At 43.5% G+C, this 21,297-nt stretch overlaps 1 protein-coding gene across 1 annotated transcript in view; it reads left to right on the top strand.

Annotated features, from left to right (window-relative positions):
• The window catches only part of CNDP2 (carnosine dipeptidase 2), a 222,344-nt gene that overhangs the window by 43,210 nt on the left and 157,837 nt on the right, over positions 1-21,297 (top strand). Inside the window, exons 10-11 of the mRNA XM_082258975.1 lie at positions 508-655; positions 5,705-5,769. Of these exons, the coding sequence (XP_082115101.1) occupies positions 508-655; positions 5,705-5,769 (213 nt within the window). The remainder of the gene's footprint in view (positions 1-507; positions 656-5,704; positions 5,770-21,297) is intronic.

Genomic DNA, 21,297 nt, shown 5'->3' with positions numbered 1-21,297 from the left:
AAAACACAGGATGCAAGACCTCTGTGTTTGAGTGATAGTGATGAGCAGAGGGCCTGAGCCAAAGGTGGTGTAAGTGAGTTCCAACAAGTTCCAGCTGAAAAAAGCAGTGTGTGTGTGTGTGTGTATATAAACAAAAAAGGTAAAAGCGTGGCTCAGGGACACTGGTAGAACATGGGGCACCCCCCAGTGGCACCTGCACCCGCCGCCACTCGTCCCACCTTACAGCGGAGAACAGGGATTGGTCCCATCCTATATAGGACAATCGTGGCTCTACCAAAAAGAGAGGGTGGAGTGCATCACTAATCCCCTCTCTTCACCACCTGTACATAATGCCAAACAAAACGACAATTCATAACAAACTTCTACTTAAGACAGCCGGTCACAGAAAAGTCTAAAACCTGTATCTCAGTGACGGGGTGGTGCATTTTCAAAGGGGCTTTTCTAGAAAAGTTTTGGAAAGTCCTTAAATCAATGGTCATATTTTATTATCCATTTCTACTCCTACAGTCTTTAATGTTGAACCAGACTTAACCCGGGAGGGTGGAAGCATTCCTGTGACTCTTACCTTCCAAGAAGCTACTGGCAAAAATGTCATGCTGCTGCCTGTGGGCTCTTCAGATGATGGGGCACACTCCCAGAATGAAAAACTTAACAGGTAACTGGAAATATCTTTAATATTGGAACTGAGATGTTATGGTTTTATTTTCTCAACAGGAATATAGTTAGGGCTCTTTCACACGGTCCGCCTCCGTAGGCGGATCCGTGCTGCTCAGCGGGGATCAATCCGCCGATCCCCTCTGAGCCGACGGATGACAGCTCCATCTCCGCTTGCAGTGCGGAGAGGGAGGTGTCACAGCCCCCGCTGCTCTCTATGGGGGATCAGATGAGAGCGGACCACCTGTCCGCTCTCATCCGATCCCCAGGACGGATGGAAAATAGGGTTTCCATCCGTCCGGATTTCACGGACAGGATCGGATGCGGATGGCAGCGAGTGTCAGCGGACATGTCACCGCTGACATCCGCTGCTCCATAGGGCTGAATGGGCATCCGATCAGATCCGCCTAAAAAACTGACAGGTGGATCTGATCGGAAAGCCCGTGTGAAATAGCCCTTAAGGCCTGCTGATGGGCTTAAAAAGCAGTGCAAAGTGTAAAAACCAATCTGATTTCAGTTTACTTTTAGAGTAGTAATTGGTTAATGATATACTCCATTCCCCACTAGGCACAAATTTCATCAAAATGTGGTGTCCCTTTTTAATAAAACTTTTTTTTTATTTTTTTTGCACGCTTCTCCGAGGAAAATGATCACCTCTGGCACCCTGTTTAGGAAGCGGAGTACTTCACTTCTCACAGGGTGAGCAAAAGAGAAGTGTTTCCTCGGAGAATGGGCCAAGATCTGTGTACAAGTGAATGGGCCGCCTATAATCTTGTGGGACCAAGCGAGATTACAGTACAAGAAAATCACTGGTGTCCGTTTTTTAAGCAGTGATAGATTATCACTGCTGAGTACACGTGCATTTGACCCCCACTAATGTTAATAAAATAATTAGTATGTATGTATATATAGCAGGGAGACATGTTTACTGTCTTGGGGGGTCTGATCAAGAAAGAAGGATGTCGATAATCTTCCTTCTTACCCCCCTCAGTTCTCTTCCCCCCCCCCCCGATTACGTCTTCTCTCCCTGATTCACCACCTCCAGGCTGGTGAATATGGGAGTGTGAATTCAGACACAGGTCGCCAGTGAAGTGCGGAGATCGCAGCTTCATAACCTGGCCATTTCTGTATCAGTCAATGACCGATGATCAGTGAAGAACATGTTCTCCCCTGATCATATCTGTTTCATAAACCAATAATTATCCAAGATGAGCTGCGATCAGCAGGATCACTGCTCATCTCAGTTTCATAAACTTACACCTAAGTAGCATAACAATGGAAGTTTTCAAAAAGTACAACTCTTCTCTGAATGAAGCCTGTAAATGTTTATGGCTCTTATATGTATACGCATCTGGAAAATGGTTTAACAAATCAGACCTGTGTATGGCCACTAATTATCAGTGACCGCTCATCAGGTGTTAAAAGTTGTTCTGAAGGGTCATTTTTTTATTTTTACCCTAAATAAAAAAATAAAAAAAACATGTTATGCTTACCTGCTCTGTACAGTGCCCCGATCCTCCTCTTCTCGGGTCCCTGCCAGTGATCTCTGCTCCTCCTCTTCTCCAAGTGCCCCAGTAGCTAGCAAGCTCTGTGCTATGTGCTCCTATAGGCACACTCCTGAGCTGGGCTGTGTGGGTCCATAGTCACACAGCATGGCTTAACCATGCCCCCAGCTCCCCCATCACAGGATTTGATTGATGGCTTTCTGCAGCCAATGGTTCCCGCTGCTGCCTTTGTGTCCTGTGAGAAGAGGGGGAGAGAGAAGCTAAGCTGCAGAGGAGCACAGTGCTGGATCGAGAGAGGGGTGAGGGGGTAATGCTTGGATTATCCAGTTTATTCTATTATCCCAGATCTAAAACTGCCAAATGTTTGTCAAATTAGTCCTTCAACAGGTATTTGATCAACCACATTCATACCATTTGGCCCCTTTCACACGGGCTTTCCGACCAGGTCTGCCTGAAAAACTGACACCTGATTGGACGCTCCATTCACCCCTATGGGGCAGTGGATGTCAGCGGTGACATGTCCACTGACCTCTGCTGCTATCCAATCCTGTCTGTGAAATCCAGATAGATGGTCACTCTATTTTCCATCTGTCGATCGGATGGAATTCGATGAACAGGCGGTCCGTTTTTTCATGCGTTCTTCCCATAGAGGAGAGCAGGGCTCTGACAGGTTTGTCTCAGAACAGCGAGTGGAGACAGACTGTTCATCCACCTGCTCAGCTGAGATCAGCGGACTGATTCCCAGCTGAGAAAAACCGGAGTCTGCCAGGCAGAACGCCCGTGTGAAAGGACCCTTACTCAGACTAGGGTATGGAGAGGCAGGACTGGGAGCCAATCAGTTCTGCATGCGAGCATATTAACAAGAAACATACTGATAGAAGAAGGCAGAGGGATAACCTCATCAGTCTACTGCTGTGCTTTTTATTGTCACTATCAATAAGGAGAAGACACCTGTAAGTGGTGTTCTCTACCTTGCTGTACTGTGTGATGGGACTTTTTTTTTTTTAATCTTCGGACAAGATTACCAGAAATAAAATTTTCTTCAGCAGATAAAACCACTCTCGTATGTGTTTTTATCTCTGCATTTCACTGTTTACCTGGGGTTCACATCTTATATTTTGGGATTTGCAGTGCAGTTGTATTTCACAGTGCAAAGGGCAGTCACCTTTTAGCTGTTTCATCTTGCTGTAGTCTAGGCAGTATAAACTCTTTATGGTTGGTTGTGATAGGTTACTACACTTTGAACCTTGCTGTTTACCAGGTTTATAATCTTGTATATTTTCAGCAATATGTAACCAGTTATTTTCTCTAGTAGATAATCCGATTATTTCACATTTAACTTTTTAATAAGCAATTCTATATTAGTCAAAGATGCCATTCTTTTTCACAAAGCTAGATATGGACATTTTAAAGCTGAGCTCCAGGTAACTACAGTATCTCACAAAAGTGAGTTTGCCCCTCACATTTTTGTAAACATTTTATTCTATCTTTTCATGTGACAACACTGAAGAAATTACACTTTGCTACAATGTAAAGTAGTGAGTGTACAGCTTGTATAACAGTGTAAATTTACTATCCCCTCAAAATAGCTCAACACACAGCCATTAATGTCTGAACCGCTAGCAAAAAAGTGAGTACACCCCTAAGTGAAAATGTCCAAGTTGGGCCCAATTAGCCATTTTCCCTGCCCGGTTTCATGTGACTCGTTAGTGTTACAAGGTCTCAAGTGTGAATGAGGAGCAGGTGTGTTAAAGTTGGGGTTATCGCTCTCACTCTCTTACTGGTCACTGAAAGTTCAACATGGCACCTCATGGCAAAGAACTCTCTGAGATCTGAACAAAAATAATTGTTGCGCTACATAAAGATGGCCTAGGCTATAAGGAGATTGCCAAGACCCTGAAACTGAGCTGCAGCACGGTGGCCAAGACCATACAGCTGTTAACAGGATAGGTTCCACTCAGAACAGGCCTCACCATGGTCCACCAAAGAAGTTGAGTGCACATGCTCAGCGTCATTTCCAGAGGTTATCCTTGGGAATTAGACGTATGAGTGCTGCCAGCATTGCTTCAGGGGTTGAAGGGGTGGTCGGCCTGTCAGTGCTCAGACCATATGCCGCACACTGCATCAGATTGGTCTGCATGACTGTCGTCCCAAAAGGAAGCCTCTTCTAAAGATGATGCACAAGAAAGCCTGTAAACAGTTTGCTGGGAACAAGCAGACTAAGGACATGGTTTACTGGAACCATGTCCTGTGGTCTGATGAGACCAAGATAAACTTATTTGGTTCAAATGGTGTCAAGCATGTGTGGCGGCAACCAGTTGAGGAGTACAAAGACAAGTGTGTCTTGCCTACAGTCAAGCATGGTGGTGGGAGTGTCATGATCTGGGGCTGCATGAGTGCTGCCGGCACCGGGGAGCCACAGTTCATTGAGGGAACCATGAATGCCAACATGCACTGTGACATACTGTAGCAGAGCATTATCCCACTCCCTTCGGATACTGAGCTGCAGGGCAGTATTCCAACATAACGACCCCAAACACACCTCCAAGATGACCGCTGCCTTGCTAAAGAAGCTAAGGGTAAAGGTGATGGACTGGCCAAGCATGTCTCCAGACCTAAACCCTATTTAGCATCTGTGGGGCATCCTCAAACAGAAGGTGGCGGCGCTCAAGGTCTCTAACATTCACGAGCTCCGTGATGTTGTCATGCAGGAGTGGAAGAGGGCTCCAGTGGCAGCCTGTGAAGCTCTGGTGAAGTCCATGCCCAAGAGGGTTAAGGCAGTGCACACAAAATATTGACACTTTGGGCCCAATTTGGACATTGTCACTTAGGGGTGTACTCACTTTTGTTGCCAGCAGTTTAGACATTAATGGCTGTGTTTAGTTATTTTGAGGGGACAGCAAATTTTACACTGGTATACAAGCTGTACACTCACTACTTTACATTGTAGCAAAGTGTCATTTCTTCAGCTTTGTGCCATGAAAAGATATATACTAAAATATTTACAAAATGTGAGGGGTGTAATCACTTTTGTGAGATGCTGTAAGAATACTCCTATGCAGTGGGGCTGTATCTGTACTGCAAGGCTTAAAGGCTGGTTATTTTTAGAGAACTTGGTTAAGCACTTTTACCTAGCCGTCTCTCCGCTTCTGCAGGCTCCTCTCTTTTACTACCTGTCCCCACAGTGTCTTCTCCCCTATGCTCTGCCAACTAAGCTCATTAAGATCGTTGCAGGGACCATAGCCCTACACTGGATGCTGAGATACAGAGGAACAGTTGGGGAATGGGGGAGCAGAGAATCCAGTAAATCAACAGTTTTTCCTAGACCTAAACAAGAAGGTAATCCTTGCAATTATAGATCCAGCCCCACTGCTAACTGGGGTTTGGAGGTTTCCTGCAGTTGGGCTTTAGGGATCCACATTTTATAACATACACATGTACAGATGTTATCCTTTTTTTGTACAGTTTTACAATTTTGTGTAGAGAGGAAAAAATGTTGGTTACAAATCTAATACATTTTTTTATTTTTTTTATTTTTTTTACAGGTTTAATTACATCCAGGGTGTCAAACTTCTGGGGGCTTACTTGTACGAGGTGTCCAAACTGGAATAAGCTCATAATCAACTCAAAAGCCATTATCCATGTAACTGCACAAGAGAAATTATCCACTTTACTTTTTATATGGATCAGAACTAGTGCAACAATTAACAAAAAAAAAATGAAAATAAAAAAAAAAATGAAAAAAGCATATGTCCCTTTTTGTGTAATTTTAAATGATTCTTTTACAGCCATATATAAAGTAAGAAGAAATAAGGTTGGATTATCAAGTAACCACTTCTAATACACAGAGTTTTTAAACAGCTATATTCGCTATTGTAGAGGAAAACTTTTTTAACAGATGAAGTAAAGAGTAAAAGACCATATACAATTTTTTTACTTTTTTTTTTTCACTAGAAGGTTTGAAAATGCTTCCCAATTACTCCATTGGTGTTGGCTGTCAACAACACGGACAATTGCGCAGTCGTCCGACGCTGTTGCTAAAAAAAATTGATGTCCTTTTTTCCCCACAAATAGAGCTTTCTTTTGGTGGTATTTGATCAACTGTGCAAAATTTTTTATTTTTTTTTTTTTCTTTAATTTCTTTTCTACTTTCGACTTTATAACATTCCCTAAAAAAAAAATCTTTTTTTTTTTTTTATTTTATTCAAATTTTGTGTTCTACATATTTCTGATTAAAAAAAAAAATCGGCATATATTGATTGGTTTGCCAAAAGTTATCACGTCCATAAACTAGGGGAAAGATTTGTCATCATTTTAGTTATTATTTTAATTTTTTTTTTTACTAGTAATGGCGGTGATTAGCGACTTTTTTTTTTTTTTCATGGAACTGGGACATTGCGGGAGACAGATCAGACCGCTAACTGTCATTTTTGACGCTTTTGGGGGGACCAGTGACATTACTACAATAATTAGTGCTAAAAATATGCACTGTTACTGTAATAATGACACTGGCAGGGAAGGGGTTAACCCAGGGGCGATCAAAGGATGAAGTGTGAGCCTAGGGGGTGTTTTCTAACTGTTAGGGGGTGGGCTTGTGACATCAACACTGAGACCTGTGTTCCTAAATAGAAGGGAACACAGGAGCTCTGTGTTGATAGCAAGGAGAACAATGGTCTGCTGTGTGTACAGGTACGGTGATTCGCGCAGTTGAGCCGGCCTGCCGCATTATATCTGCAGCAGGCGGTCAGCAAGTGGTAAAGAATATGTAAACCTAACTTTTTCATATTCCTGACACTGTTCCATGTATTTATATGAAAACGTATCCTGTTCTTTGTATTGCTTCCTTTGTGTGAAAACCCTGGTGTTCCTGCCAGTCCTTCTGATTTCCTATCAAAAACTGACCACACTAACTAAGCTGGACAGTGTTCTGGCTGAGCTGAGAACTCTGCCTGCTCTCCTTCAATGATCAGACTTGTCCTGACGTGTGTTTTATTTATATATATATATATATGTATATGTGTGTATCTATTACGTTTTGCCTGTTTCTATTTTAAACTGAATGGGTTGTTTTACATGAGCATAGAATATTTTTATTCGTTTGGAGGAGCCACAATACCCCATTTCATCAGCAGGTGGCATTGTAGGCGAAACTCAGATACAGTACTGCAATTTCCTGCAGGGCTATACTGGGATTAATATGTGGCTGCCATTCTTGACCTCTCCTGAACATTCTTGTTTTATAGTGGTCATGTTCATTCTTTTTCGCTTTATTTTTTTTCTGATTGATTGACTGAGATTAACCACTTGCCTTCTGTGCACTTAAACACCCTTCTCATCCAGGCCAATTTTCAGCTTTCAGCGCTGTCACACTTTGAATGACAATTGCGCGGTCATGCTACACTGTACCCATATGAAATTTTTATCATTTTTTTCACACAAATAGAGCTTTCTTTTGGTGGTATGTAATCATCTCTGGGTTTTTTATTTTTTACAAAAAAAAAGAATAAAGACAAAAAATTTTGAAGAAAAAAAAAAGTTTTTCTTATTTTCTGCGAGTAAATTTTGAAAATAAATTTTTCTCCTTCACTGATGTGCGCTGATGAGGCGGCACTGATGGGCACTGATAGGCTGCACTGATGGGCACTGATGAGGTGGCACTTATGGGCACTGATGAGGAGGTACTAATATATGCCGCACTGATGAGCACTGAGAGGCGGCACTGAGAGGCAGCACTGAGAGGCGGCACTGCTGGGCACTGAGAGGCGGCACTGCTGGGCACTGAGAGTCGGCACTGCTGGGCACTGAGAGTCGGCACTGATGGGAACTGATAGGCGGCACTGATGGGCACTGGCGGATGGCACTGGACACTGACGGGTGGCACTGATGAGCGGCACTGATGGGCAGCACCATCAGTGCCCATAGTGCTGCCAGTCAGTGCTCATCAGTGCCTAGATGAGCAGGCACTGATGGGCACTGACTAGCAGCACTATGGGCACTGATTGTGGGCATTGATGGGGGGCACTGATGGCGGGCACTGTGGGCACTGATGGGGGGGCACTGTGTGTGTGTTTTTTACCTTGTGTAATCAGGGCACTGGTGATCAGTGCCCTGATTACATTGCTGTGTCCCCAGCGGCTGTCGGCTCCCCCTCCTTCCTCACACTGCAGGCTCCGTGTGAGGAAGGAGCGCCGGCGATGAGAGATGATCTCATATGTTTACATATGAGATCATCGCTCATTGGACGGCCAGATCACGTGGTGAATGGCCGCTGTGGTTGGCCATTCACCACGATCTGTGATCGGCCGTGTCACTGGGAGGCCGTTTAAAAACGGCCTCCCGAAAATTCGAGTCCGCGCTGCAGCCGTATATAGGCTGTAGCGCGGACGGGGGGAGGTTAAGCATGCTGATCAAACATGGGACAGAAGGATGCACCTTTTAAAGCATTTAAGTATTAATAAATTAGATTAAAGTAAAAGAAAACACACACACAATAATATTTGGCATAGAAATGGCCGCAGCTTTTTTATTGGTTTAATATTAATAGTCAAATATTTAGTAACCAAATCACATTGAAATATAGTCTAATAAACAAGCATTGCTTAGTCACAGAACTCAAGTGAAATATATTTCAAATGAATAACAACCGAAGTCCCCACCAGCCTCGACTAGTTGTAAACTAGGGCTGGCCCACCCAAACCTGCGGCCATTTCTATTCAATTTTTGAAGACCTAGATTAAATAAATCTAGGCCTATAACAGATAAATTTATTCCATCCTGCCTATAAAGGCCAGGGAAACCATCTTTTGAATCAACATGGCGGAATGAAAAGCCATCAATCAATGGCTTAAACTTCTCCATGGAGTGATTTTAATGCGCCTCCTAATCTTCTCCAGAGGTTTAAGCCATCTAAGGCGTGGAACAATTTCTGGAAATATTATGACGGCATTAGAAAATGGCATTTTAACCACTTAAGCCCCGGAGGATTTTCCTGCTAAAAGACCAGGGGGTATTTTGCGATTCGGCACTGCGCGACTTTAACGGACAATTACGCGGTCGTGCGACGCTGTACCTAAACGAATTTGACGTCCTTTTTTTCCCACAAACAGAGCTTTCTTTTGGTGGTATTTGATCACCTGTGCGATTTTTTGATCACGCGCTATAAACAAAAAAAGAGCGACAATTTTGCAAAAATAGCAATATTTTTCACATTTTTTTATATGAAATTCCCCCCCAAAAAAATGTAAAAATCAAAATTTTTTAACATTTTTGGCCAATTTGTTTTATCCTACCTATGTTTGGTAAAAAAAATCGCAAAAAGCGTATTTTGATTGGTTTGCGCAAAAGTTATCGCGTTTACTAACAAAGGGAAAGATTTTTGTCATTTTTGTTGTTTTTTTTTTTAACGCGTAATGGCGGCGATCTGCGATTTTTTTTTTTTGCGGTACTGCGACATTGCGGCGGACAGATCGGACCCTTGACTGACATTTTTGACACTTTTGGGGTTACCAGTGACATTTCTACAGTAATCAGTGCTATACATATGCACTGTTACTGTAAAAATACACTGGCAGTGAAGGGGTTAACTTTATTTGGGAGGGAGGGGCTGTGTGTGTCCCTAGGGGCGTGATTCTTACTGTGATTGGCTGTGGCTCTAGCTGTAAGGACACTGATCAACGGATCTACATACTAGATCCGTGTAATCAGTGTCTTTACAGCGAGGAGAATGACGGGCAGCTTGTTTACACAAGCTGCCTGACATTCTCCCTCTTCCCCCGACGATCGCCGAGTGGCCGGCGGACATCGGGTCCGCTGGTCACACGCGCGGGGGGGTGCGTGACCGCGCCTCCGCGGGCGCGCGCTCGCTCCCCAGACCCTCCCAGGCTAGTGACGTTAATTAACGTCACTCTGCCTGGTAGGGGCTGACCGCCGCAGTAAATCTACTTGCGGCGGTCGGCAAGCAGTTAAAGTGATGTAACACTTTTTTTTTAATCATAAATATAAATTCTAACGTTTTTAATTTGCCAATATCCTTTTCGCCTAAATGAATACGGCACTGCGTTGCTTTAACTGACAATTGCGCGTTTGTGCGACGCTGTACCCAAATTTTTTTTTTTTTTTGTTTTTTTTTTTTTTCCCCCCCACACAAATAGAGCTTTCTTTTTATTGTATTTGTTCACCTCTGCGATTTTTTTTTTTTTTTTTTTCTTCTATAAACAAAAAAAAAAGACCAACAATTTTGAAAAAAAAAACTATATTTTTGACTTTCTACTATAAAACATTCCCAATAAAGAAATATGATTTTTTTAAATTTTTTTTTTTTTTTTTCAGTTTAGCCCAATTTGTATTCTGCTACATAGTTTTGGTAAACAAAGTATATTAGTTTGGTTTCTGCAAAAGTTATGTTTACAAACTATGGGATTGATTATTCTGAACAATTTTTTTATTTATTTTTTTTTTTATATTAGGAATAGCCGCGATCAGTGATTTTTAGTGGGACTGCGACATAGTGTTAGATTTGTCCGCCACAAAGTGACAGTTTTGGGGACTAGTGACACCATTACAAGTGATCAGTGCTAAATAATATGCAGTGTTACTCTATAAATGACACTGGCAGGGAAGGGGTTGACAAGCGATCAAGGGGTTAAGTGTGCTCCTAAGGAATGTTTTCTAACTGTGGGGGGAGTGGACTGACTGCAGTAAGATCTGTGTTCCTGATTCCACTGAATTAGGAAAGCACAATCTCTCCCTTCCTGTCTGACAGAACAGCCGTCTGCCTTGTTTACGTAGGCAGACGGCTGTTCTGTCAGTCTCCTTGACAATTGGGGGAGGCCAGCGGCGATTGGGGCCACCAGCCCTGTGGACTGGCACCCGCTGTGTCTAATCACAGCGGGAGCGCAGCTCTGGCAGCGCACGCACCCCCTAGAGCCTTGAAGCAAAGTTATGTACATATGCATGATTTTGTGCTTAAAGCTGGATACACACTATACAACTTTTGTGGTTAGATTTCCTTTAGATGTACATTCAACTATGTAGTGCAAGGGCCTGACTGATTGCATACAAATTGAAAGTGTTTAGATTTGACCTCATATTATGTGGTTTTGGTAAATCTAAAGGAAAAAATCTAAAGACAATTGTATAGTGTGTATGGCCCATAAGGGTCACCCTGCCGCAGTATATGTTCGGTGGGCAGTCCTTAAGTGGTTCAAAGGATAAATTTAGGTAGAATAGACAAACTAAATCGTTGAGATTCCAATCTCCCAAGTTTCGTAATGGTGAAGACCTAAATGTGTCAAACAACGCTTAAGAACAGAAGAGAATTGGAATTTTGTCAAAGCAAAAAAATCCATATGAATAAAAAAAATTACCCGGACCAGTCGATCTGTAGGACAAATGATCGGATCACCACAAGCAGCTAGATTAAGCCAATGTACCTTTTGATAATTGATCACTTTTAGACTGTCAAATAGACTTTAAACCTATGGCCTGTTTGGCCAATTCTGACTGCCACCAATTCGGAGATACCAAGCGCAGCAAAGAAACATAAAACAAAAGCTGAAGAAAAAAGTAACGCCTCATATCCCAAGTAGCATACAGCAGAAGTGGGCAAACAAAACTACTGTAAAACGTGTAAAGAAATTGGTGTACGAGTATCTGAAGAAAAATTAGCCCTTCTGTACCCCTTTTAAGGCTTGAAAAAGCTAGTACAACCTGGAAGATTATGTAACTATGGGTTGTAAACCCACATTTTTTTATTTTTTTTTTTCTTTTCAACCTGAAAGAAACCCATAATGAGCTAGTATGCATCGCATACTAGCTCATTATGAAATACTTACCTTAGAACGAGCCCCCGCCGTGCCGCCCACTTACCTCTGACAGGCGACATGTTCAGTCACCCGTCTTCCAGGATCGCGGCATCCGGTCATCTGATTGGCAGGAGCCGCGGTGACGTCACTCTCGTGCACGGGAGTCAACGGTCACGGCACGGGGCTCTGATGGAACCAGCGGCCGTTCCTTCAGAGCGCATGCGCCAGTGATGTCGCTGGCTGCATGTAAGGTAAATATCTCCTAAACGGTACATGTTTAGGAGATATTTACAGTACCTATAGGTAAGCCTTATCATAGGCTTACCTATAGGTACAACTTGCAGAGGAAGGTTTACTTCCTCTTTAAGAAAAAAAGAAACCTCGCTAAAATGTTATTGATGTGATTATGAGAGAAATGAGACTGTATCAAAGAACATAAAAATGCTAGCATAACCTGGTCTCATGGTGACAAAAAGGATAAACCCAGCCCTGTGCAAAATAGAACCCATCTCTGCCATGCAGCTGAATAATCAGCCCATGTGTGAGGCGCTACTTTTTAATAGCGCCAAAAATCAAGGTTTAAATTAAGTTCCAAAGTTGACTTGGGCAAGGTAGTTCCTCCAGATCTGCTTTTGGAAGAAGTCCTCTGAAACGTGCAATCTGGAAACGAGATGGTGTCAGCGATGCAATTTGTTTTACATTACTTGGCTTTTATCCAAATATTCAATCTCAAACACAACAATATTAAATAGCAAAGTCCTTTTTATCACCATTATGGATACAGATGATAAACAATATATGGCATAAAAAGCCTCTCTATTTTCAGAGTGCACCAAAATACACTTGTCCCTAAAATGCGCCCCCAGAGCTCTAAAGCAAGAATTGGGAAGTTCTAAAAGCACTACGTTCTTAGTTGCTTTTTTGCTCAACCCATGACGGGGGCCAGGAACCACAGCACCAATGGATGCGCCACACTGCAGCGAATCATTTTTAACCTGCCGCATCTCTAAAAAGTTTTAAATCTGCCGTGAATACCCAATCACTCTGAAACAAAGAGCGACCATTATAATTCTCCAAAAAACTTGACCATACCAAAAGGTCCTCTTTTAAATCAAGTCATCCGAATATGTGATAAGGGGGATTTAAAACCTTGCATAGCCAGAGATGACCTTCCCAAAAATTCTGTCCATATGCATAATGCGAGATGCAAAAGCTAATAAACCAAGTAAAGACTGAAGTTCTTTTAAAAGAACCTTACCCCTTCGCAAAAATACCATCAAAGATTGCATTCTGTCAATTGTGTTATCTGCAAGCTGAAATGCACTTAAACTTTATTAACCTCCCTGGTGGTATGATTCTTTTAGATTTTAGGTGCTGAAAGCGGTACCATTATTTTGCATGTAATTCTTGTGAATGAGCAGCCCAAACCAACTGTATACATTTATTATATATATGTATAGTGTGTGTGTGTGTGTATATATATATATATATATATATATATATATATATATATATATATATACACACATATATAATGTATACAGTTGGTTTGGGCTGCTCATTCACAAGAATTATATATATATATATATATATATGTATGTATGTATGTATGTATGTATAGTAAACGTCACGTCGCAGGAGACGGAAGCTGGGGCACGGAAACGATCGGGAGGAAGATCCGCCGCGAGACACCGCCGAGACACATCGCTGGATCCCGGTGACAAGGTAAGTAACCTCTTTTACAGGATCCAGCGATGCTTCTGGCGGTACCCCGAGTGTGGCTCGGGGTTACCGCTTTTGGCTCTGAAATGTAACCCCGAGCCACGCTCAGGAATACCGCTAGGAAGGTTAATAGAAATGCCTAAAAAGTTCAATAGCAGTAACTGGAGTCACAGTTTTGGCAGTAGCTAAAGGAATTCCGAAATAATTGCAAATGAGAAAAAATAGCTTTAATAATCTCAAACAGACAGGAGAGTTAGGAGGACCTATGAATAGGAAATTGTTTAAATAATGTAAAACCCCTTGAAACCCCGACTCATGGACAATTGCCTATTGTAAACAAAATAGCAAAAGCTTCAAAATATGAACATGACATGGACCAACCCATGGGCAAACATCAATGGAAAAAATAATACCCTTCAAAATAAAAACCTAACCAATCAGGTGATATAGGAAGTAATCTGAAAGCAGACTGTATATCTTTTTGCCTAAAGCTCTCCTGAGCCATATTGTTTAATCAAACAAATGGCGTCATCAAAAGTAGAATAAGTTACAGAAGATAAATTTGGATCAATTTCATTGTTTAAAGAACTTCCATGTGGGAATGACAAATGGTGAACCATACAAAAAGTATTTGGTTCTTCTTTTTTGGGTACTAGACCTAGTGGTAAAATATATGAAAATTCTCAAAAGGAGGAGAGGAGAAAGGGCCTGCTATCCACCCAGTTACAATCTTTTCCCTGAAAATATGGGCAAATTGGTCAACTGATTTAATTTCTTTTTTTTCTACCTTACAACCATGACCTTTAACCCTCTGAAGTTTTTGTAAGCTTCCAGAATATTTTCTACATTTTGAAAAAGGCCACTGCATCGCTCTGGAAATTTTTCACCCTATACCGCAGAAAAAATGCAAAGCGCTTGCAGCCAGTTGTGGAAAGACCTGGAAACTGGATGCCGCCTATTATTTAGTCAGTTTTTTTTTTTTTTTTTCACTTTTGAAAGCCAACTCTTTAGAGGAGGGAAGAAGAGAAATACGATCTATGAATTTCTCTCCAGAATTTTTCTTTAATGGTATTCGATAAATGGTATCCGAACGGCGAAACGTCACATGGCAACACTTCTTTTAAACAGCTTTCGGGTACGGTATTTTCCAATGGAGTAAATGTGGAAATATTAACATCCATATTGGGTATATTAGAAACAATAGGTTAAGTGTTACTTGCCACTGTAGCAGTGTGAGTGTTACTAGGAGAATGGACATGCATTAAAACATTACTAGGAACATAGGTGTAGTACCATTCAAAGAATTTGCAAATTTAGACAAAGAATCAATCATAGTATTCAGTACATTAAGCTGGGATAATTCACCAACAGTAGTTGGCAGTGTGATATTAGGAATAGCCACTAAAGGGTTAAAATCAAGCTGAGCAGCAGCTCCACTCAGAGGGCTGTTGTACCAAAGGATATACTGGTTGGTTTCCTATTGCATCCACATCTAGCACTAGCTGCCTAGCGTCTGGCTGGATTACAGCTCTTGTAACTGAAGAGTGCCGAGACCTGTCCTGCCCTGTACTTCTTTGTGCAGGAGACGGTGAAGAAGCCCGACGTCTCTTCGAGCATCTGCAGCTCGGATACGACCTAGCATTGAAGTCCTCTTCTGGGCGGCCCCTCTCCTCTTGACGCAAAGTCACTGGGCATTCCGGGGGAGGCTTTGCTTTGGCTGTCGAGATGACTTCCTCTGGCTTCTTGTGCACTGCAATGGAGGCACGGGGCCCAACGCTCCAGGCAGCTCTAGTTTCTGTAAAGCTTTTCCCTGGAGAAAAACGTTGTCTTCGGCTCTTCCAGATGCCGTAATGTCCTCTTCATGCTGTAAGCACCTTTGCAGTCTTCACTCTCCAGACCAGGGTCTTCATGACTGGAAACTGCCAGCGAGCTAGATATTATATCTCTGAGGGAGCTCGCCAGGCAGCTGCCAGTCAACTGTGAATGATCCTGGCTGGAACCCCTGTTAAATAGGGGTACAGAATGTTTCAGCAATACATGTGTATTTCAGTCTTCCTGCCATTCCTACACGTGACAGGTAAGCTGAAGTCTTAAAGGGCCATTCTTCCAGAAATTTGCCGCCTCCAATTTTTTTTTTTTTAAACTATTTGGCATCCTCAGTTTCATGTGCATGGGCCCCTAATTTGTGCCCCCTTTTCGTTCTGACTTTCTCTGATGCATGCTTGTTCTAGATCATTGGCAGCCTACTTATTTGTCAGTACAGGGAGACCCTTAGGGGAAAATCCATTGCTTCTGTTTTTTTTTTTGTTTTTTATGAAGTTGGCCTTTTGTTCTATTGCAAATGTTAGAAATTATATATAGTATGTATAAGTGTACACCAACCACAAAGTGACTATAATACCGCTTACCAAATCCTTAGACCCTCCACAACTCAAGAGGTCTAAGGCCACTTTCCCACTTGTGCAACTTGTCCTGTGACTTTGGACTGAAAAGTCGCATGGCAAGTCGTGATCCATGATTTCAAATGAGTACTGTTCATATCTGTGCGATTTCATGGTAGTCCTTGCACTACTTGGTCTGACTTTGATGCGTTTTGAGTCTATAGACCTCAAGATTACACAGGCATTGCTTCAAGTCCGGTCAAAAGCTTAGCAAATAATTGCAGCAAACTCGTGTGACTTTTAGGTTGCACAAATGTGAAAGGGGCCTAAATCAGCATTTAAAAGATGACAAAACTTGCATGGATGGCTGCAGCTCTCTTCCTCTTACACCTCAGCCTCACTCTCCTAAATGGCATACCCCAAAAGTGCATCGTTTCTCATATACCGGCGTGGCCACCCGGTGATGTTACCTGGAGACCCCGTTCCCTTGTGTCATCACCTAACACCGCGTGATGACACAAGGGGTGGGGTCTCTGGGTGATGTCACTGGGTGGCCACGCCCCATGGCTATAAGAAGCTGCAAGAGCGGAGCTGGCATCACTGGAAACATTGTCAGAGGAGGACCAGGTTGGCAGCAGAGAAGACCCGAGGGAGATTTTTAATAAAGGACTTCCCAAAACCGTCTCTTGTCATTATTTGCACTACACCGCCTTTTTTGGGGTGAATGGGTGGGGGTACAACGTACCCCATACTCATTCACATAGGGGGGCCAGGATCTGGGGGTCCCCCTTGTAACAGGGGGCGTCCAGATTCCGATAAGCCCCCTGCCTGCAGACCCCCCACAACCCCTGCCCAGGGTTGTCAGGAAGAGGCCCTTGCCCACATCAACATGTGGACAAGGTACTTTGGGGTGGGGGTGCAGAGCACTCCCTGCCCCAAAGCACCCGCCCCCCCATGTTGAGAACTGTGGCCTGGTATGGGGGGGGGAGCGCTCTCTCATCCTCCTCCCTTTCCTGACCTGCCAGTCTGCATGCTCAGATAAGAGAGACCCCATGCCTGTTTTTTTTTTTTGCCTTGGGGTTGCCTTTCAAGATCCTCAGAGCACAAGTCGGATCATCATGATCCGACTTGGATGCGACTTATATTCAAATCAATGGGCTGAAAGACGGCTCATAGGCAACTATTGATTTTGAATAGAGGTAGGAAAATGTGGCTAAAACGCACATTAACGCGAATGGAAAAAGCTACTTTTTCCTGGCGATGATAGTGGCTTTGCAGCTCGTTTTTTCTAATGCCCTGTTAGCATGAGGCCTAATAACATAATAAACACATTGACACTGTCCTAATAGTTATAATACTGCTAGTTTTATCACTAATGTTTATGAGACCTACAGAAAAGTGGTTACACTAAAGTAACAGTTTAGTCTTATCTTCTTATCTGGAAACCAGGGCTGCTGTCTTACTAGATAAAATGGTAAGGATGATAATATGATGGCAAGATAGTTGTCAGATGAAAATAACCAACTAGCACCCTAAGAAGATCAGTAATCCATACTATTCTGAAGAATGGTCACTTCTATCTTCGCTCTTTTGCAGAACCACAGGTACCAAAGAAGCCTTTAGTATCAGACATACTTTGAGGTGTCAGGTACCTTGTCCTTGCTGTGGTTTTAAAGCTTGTGGCTGCCTGTGGTTAGAACAACAGCATGCAGTGGTGAACATAACATCTAAAACATCCAATGGTATTAGATACCACTGGCAGCCTTAGACCTGAAAGAAAGTTTGGGGTGACTGCCCCAAGGCTTGTAAATTTCAGCCCAGTGAGTACAACCTGGTAAATGTGCCTAGAATTTTCAAAATCCAACCCACATGTTTATCTTTTCCTGGTTTGAAATGATCAATGAACCATTATTTCAGACACAGTGGTTGTTGCTTGATGATCCTCTTGTTTCACAGTGTCTGCTAGACTGCATCTGTCTGAGAATAGTAAAGGCTGTGCAAATTTCCAGTGTCATCCAAAATACCGTAATGGCTCAGGAGCAGGACCTTGTTTTTGGCAAAAAATAAAAATAATATATATATTTTGAGGCTGCAACTAACAATTATTTTCATAATCGATTAGTTGGCCGATGATTCCAATAATACCCTAAAAAAAAGTGTGGTGTGTAAGTTAGTTAATATGTAAAGTTTAAAAAAAAAAAAAAGGCAATATATTCTTAAATATCTACAGTATCTCGCAAATGTACAGCTGCACCACTCCTTAATAATTGCTGTCATTGTAGTGTGGGTCTGGAAAATGTAATGTGTAACCACTTTTAGTGGTTGACCCTTCATGTTCCCATAAATAGGACCTTTTACTTTCTCCGTACTAATAAATAAATAAATAAAGCGCCCATTTACACTTCAGCGTTCTGCTGCAGTGTGTTGACCCCCGGTACCACATGGTTTGCATTTATTATGAATAGCCTGCCAATGCACTACAAAAGATTAGAAAATGCACATGACCCATTTTTAGCTTTGCAGCATAGCACAAGGCACTGTAAGTGTGTTGTGGTGTACTGCAGTAGATAATGTGTTGCACTCAGTACAGTTCAAATCACTAGTCTGAATGTGCCTTCAATGTCCTCCTTCACACATATACAGTATACATACAGTATCTCACAAAAGTGAGTAAACCCCTCACATTTTTGTAAATATTTTATTATATATTTTTATGTGACAACACTGAAGAAATGACACCTTGCTACAATGTAAAAGTAGTGAGTGTACAGCTTGTATAACAGTGTAAATTTGCTGTCCCCTCAAAATAACTCAACACACAGCCAATAATGTCTAAACCGCTGGCAACAAAAGTGAGTCAAAATGTCCAAATTGGGCCCAAAGTGTCTATATTTAGTGTGACCACCTTTATTTTCCAGCACTGCCTTAACCCTCTCGGGCATGGAGTTCACCAGAGCGTCACAGGTTGCCACTGGAGTCCTCTTCCACTCCTCCATGACGACATCATGGAGATGGTGGATGTTAGAGATCTTGCGCTCCTCCACCTTCCATTTGAGGATGCTGCACAAATGCTCATGTTGGACACTAGGCAGAAAAAAGTTCTATCTATGCCTATGGGCATTCCCAGGGGGTATACCCTCTCTCTTCCTGCATAGGATGTCAGTTTTAATATGCCTAGTCAGGAGTAAGGACCTCGCAAAGTTTTTTTTTTTTTTTTTTCTAGATTTTTTTTTTTTTTAGTCAGCTTTTTCTTCGGATTTTTTCCTGTAAGATCTACAAGCAACTATGCCGGATCTGGGCTATGGGCTGGATGTATAGATCCAGTGGTCACCCCAGCCGGCCAATGAGCGCACGCAGAACTTAGCTCTGCGCTGGGTTGGCCGCGACATAGTCCCACTGGATGGGGAATGGCCCCGTGACTTTAACGTCTCTTCAGGTCGCACACGACTGGCTCTAGGCCCGAGTTGCAGCTTTCCTATTTGGCTGACAGCCCCCCCCCCCCCACTTCGGCGGAGAGGGGTTCTGTCAGGAGATGGCACCCGCCTGTTCTGGTATGGTGAGTAAATGTTCCCACCTCTTCCCCTGGCGGATTTTGGGTTAGACACGGGCCCCTCCCTGGGATGGTCGGACCATCACATTCACGGGTTCCCCTCTCTCCTGTCATGTGCCCCCTCTTCTACCTGCCCCCCCTTACACTGGGAGGCTATTGGGCTTACTCCTGGGGGCTGGAACCACGCTTCAGGCCGGATGTGGGGGTGGAGGGTGCGCCACCGGCGTCAGACGAAAGATCGTGCGGGGGTGGGTCTCTGCCTGATCCTTCAGGCCAACCTGCCAATCCATCCCATTTTGGAGTCTAGGGGGTCCATTTTCTTGTAGCCTCATGTTCTGAGGAGATTGGCGGCCATCTTGGTACACCCGGCACAGCCATTTTGCTGTGGCTTTCTCTAAAAGGAATAAGAATGGGAGTTCCTGGAGCCGTATTTTTGTGGGTGGAGCCCCTCCCTATATCCTGGGCTGTTTCTCAGATCTTTCCCTTTTGGATTGAGCTTGCTGCTGGCACGTGCTGTACAGACGTTTTGGGCCTACTGCTGCATCTGGGTGGTGAGTCTGGGGATCTCTCTCTCTCTGATGGAGTCCGGGGGGTGCTGTAGCGCGAAAGGGACTTTTAAAAAAAATAAAAAAATTGTGTCACTTTTTCAGCTTTTGCTGACCTGTTCCCCTGGTGCAACATTGACCCTACAGATCATGTGTTCCCACCTGACCCCCTCGGGGAGGCCGCAGGGCCATCCGGACCCCAGTTGTCTACAGATGCAATTTTGGCGGTCCTGGAATAGTTTGTACCGGGTAGAGGTGGCCTTTATAGGGCGAGGTGCTATGAAACTCCCTCGGCCTACCCCTGCCATATCTGATGTCTCCGCTTCTGAGTCTGACTCAGCCACTGCAGACGCGGGTCTCCCTGCCGGGTCTGCTACCTCGTGCCCTGTCTCCTCTGACAGTGAGGATGACCTTTCTACCTCCACTGCCGCGCAAGATAAGGCGCTGGTGGATGCACCGGTTGTATCTCTGGGTTAGACCCTAAAAATATAGGACGCGACTGAGTTGCAGGTTACGTTTGGCACTCAATAGCCATCCAGAGCGGCAATGGTTTTTTCCTTTTCCCACGTATTTTGACAACATGCTCAAAAACGAAAGGGGATCGCCCAAAACATTCCCCTGGAATGCCTAAGCGGATTGCTAGATGCTACCATTTTGAGGAGTCCCTTGTAAAGAAGTGGACTGTGCCACCTACGGTGGATGCCCCGGTCTCAAGACTGAATAAAGCTACCATGATCCCAGTGGAGGAAGGATAGGAAGGCGGAGTCTGTGGCCCGCAATATGTACTCTCTGGCGGGGTGTGCACTAAGACCAGTGTTTACGGTTGCCCTTGTCACGCAAACGTTGACTGAATGGGCTAAGTTAGTAAGTTTTGGGCCGATTGTCGTTTTCGGCAGTGGTCCTCCGGTGTATACTTTGGCTAAAGTGCTGGTCTTCGGATCAGACTTCAAAGAAGGCCTTGACTGATCTGCCTTTTCAAGGCGATCACCTGTTTGGGACTACTCTGGATGAAATCTTCTCACTAGGGGTAAAAGTACCTCTCTCCCGCAGGCTAACAAGGGTAAGGACCCTCGTCGTGGATGGGGTCCCTTCTTTTCAGCACATAGGAAGTTTTTTCTTCCCTCAGGGTCAGTCAAT

Source organism: Pelophylax lessonae (genome assembly GCF_965119305.1).
Source record: "Pelophylax lessonae genome assembly, chromosome: 5".
NCBI lineage: Eukaryota > Metazoa > Chordata > Amphibia > Anura > Ranidae > Pelophylax > Pelophylax lessonae.
This window is presented reverse-complemented; position numbering and strand designations above follow the sequence as displayed.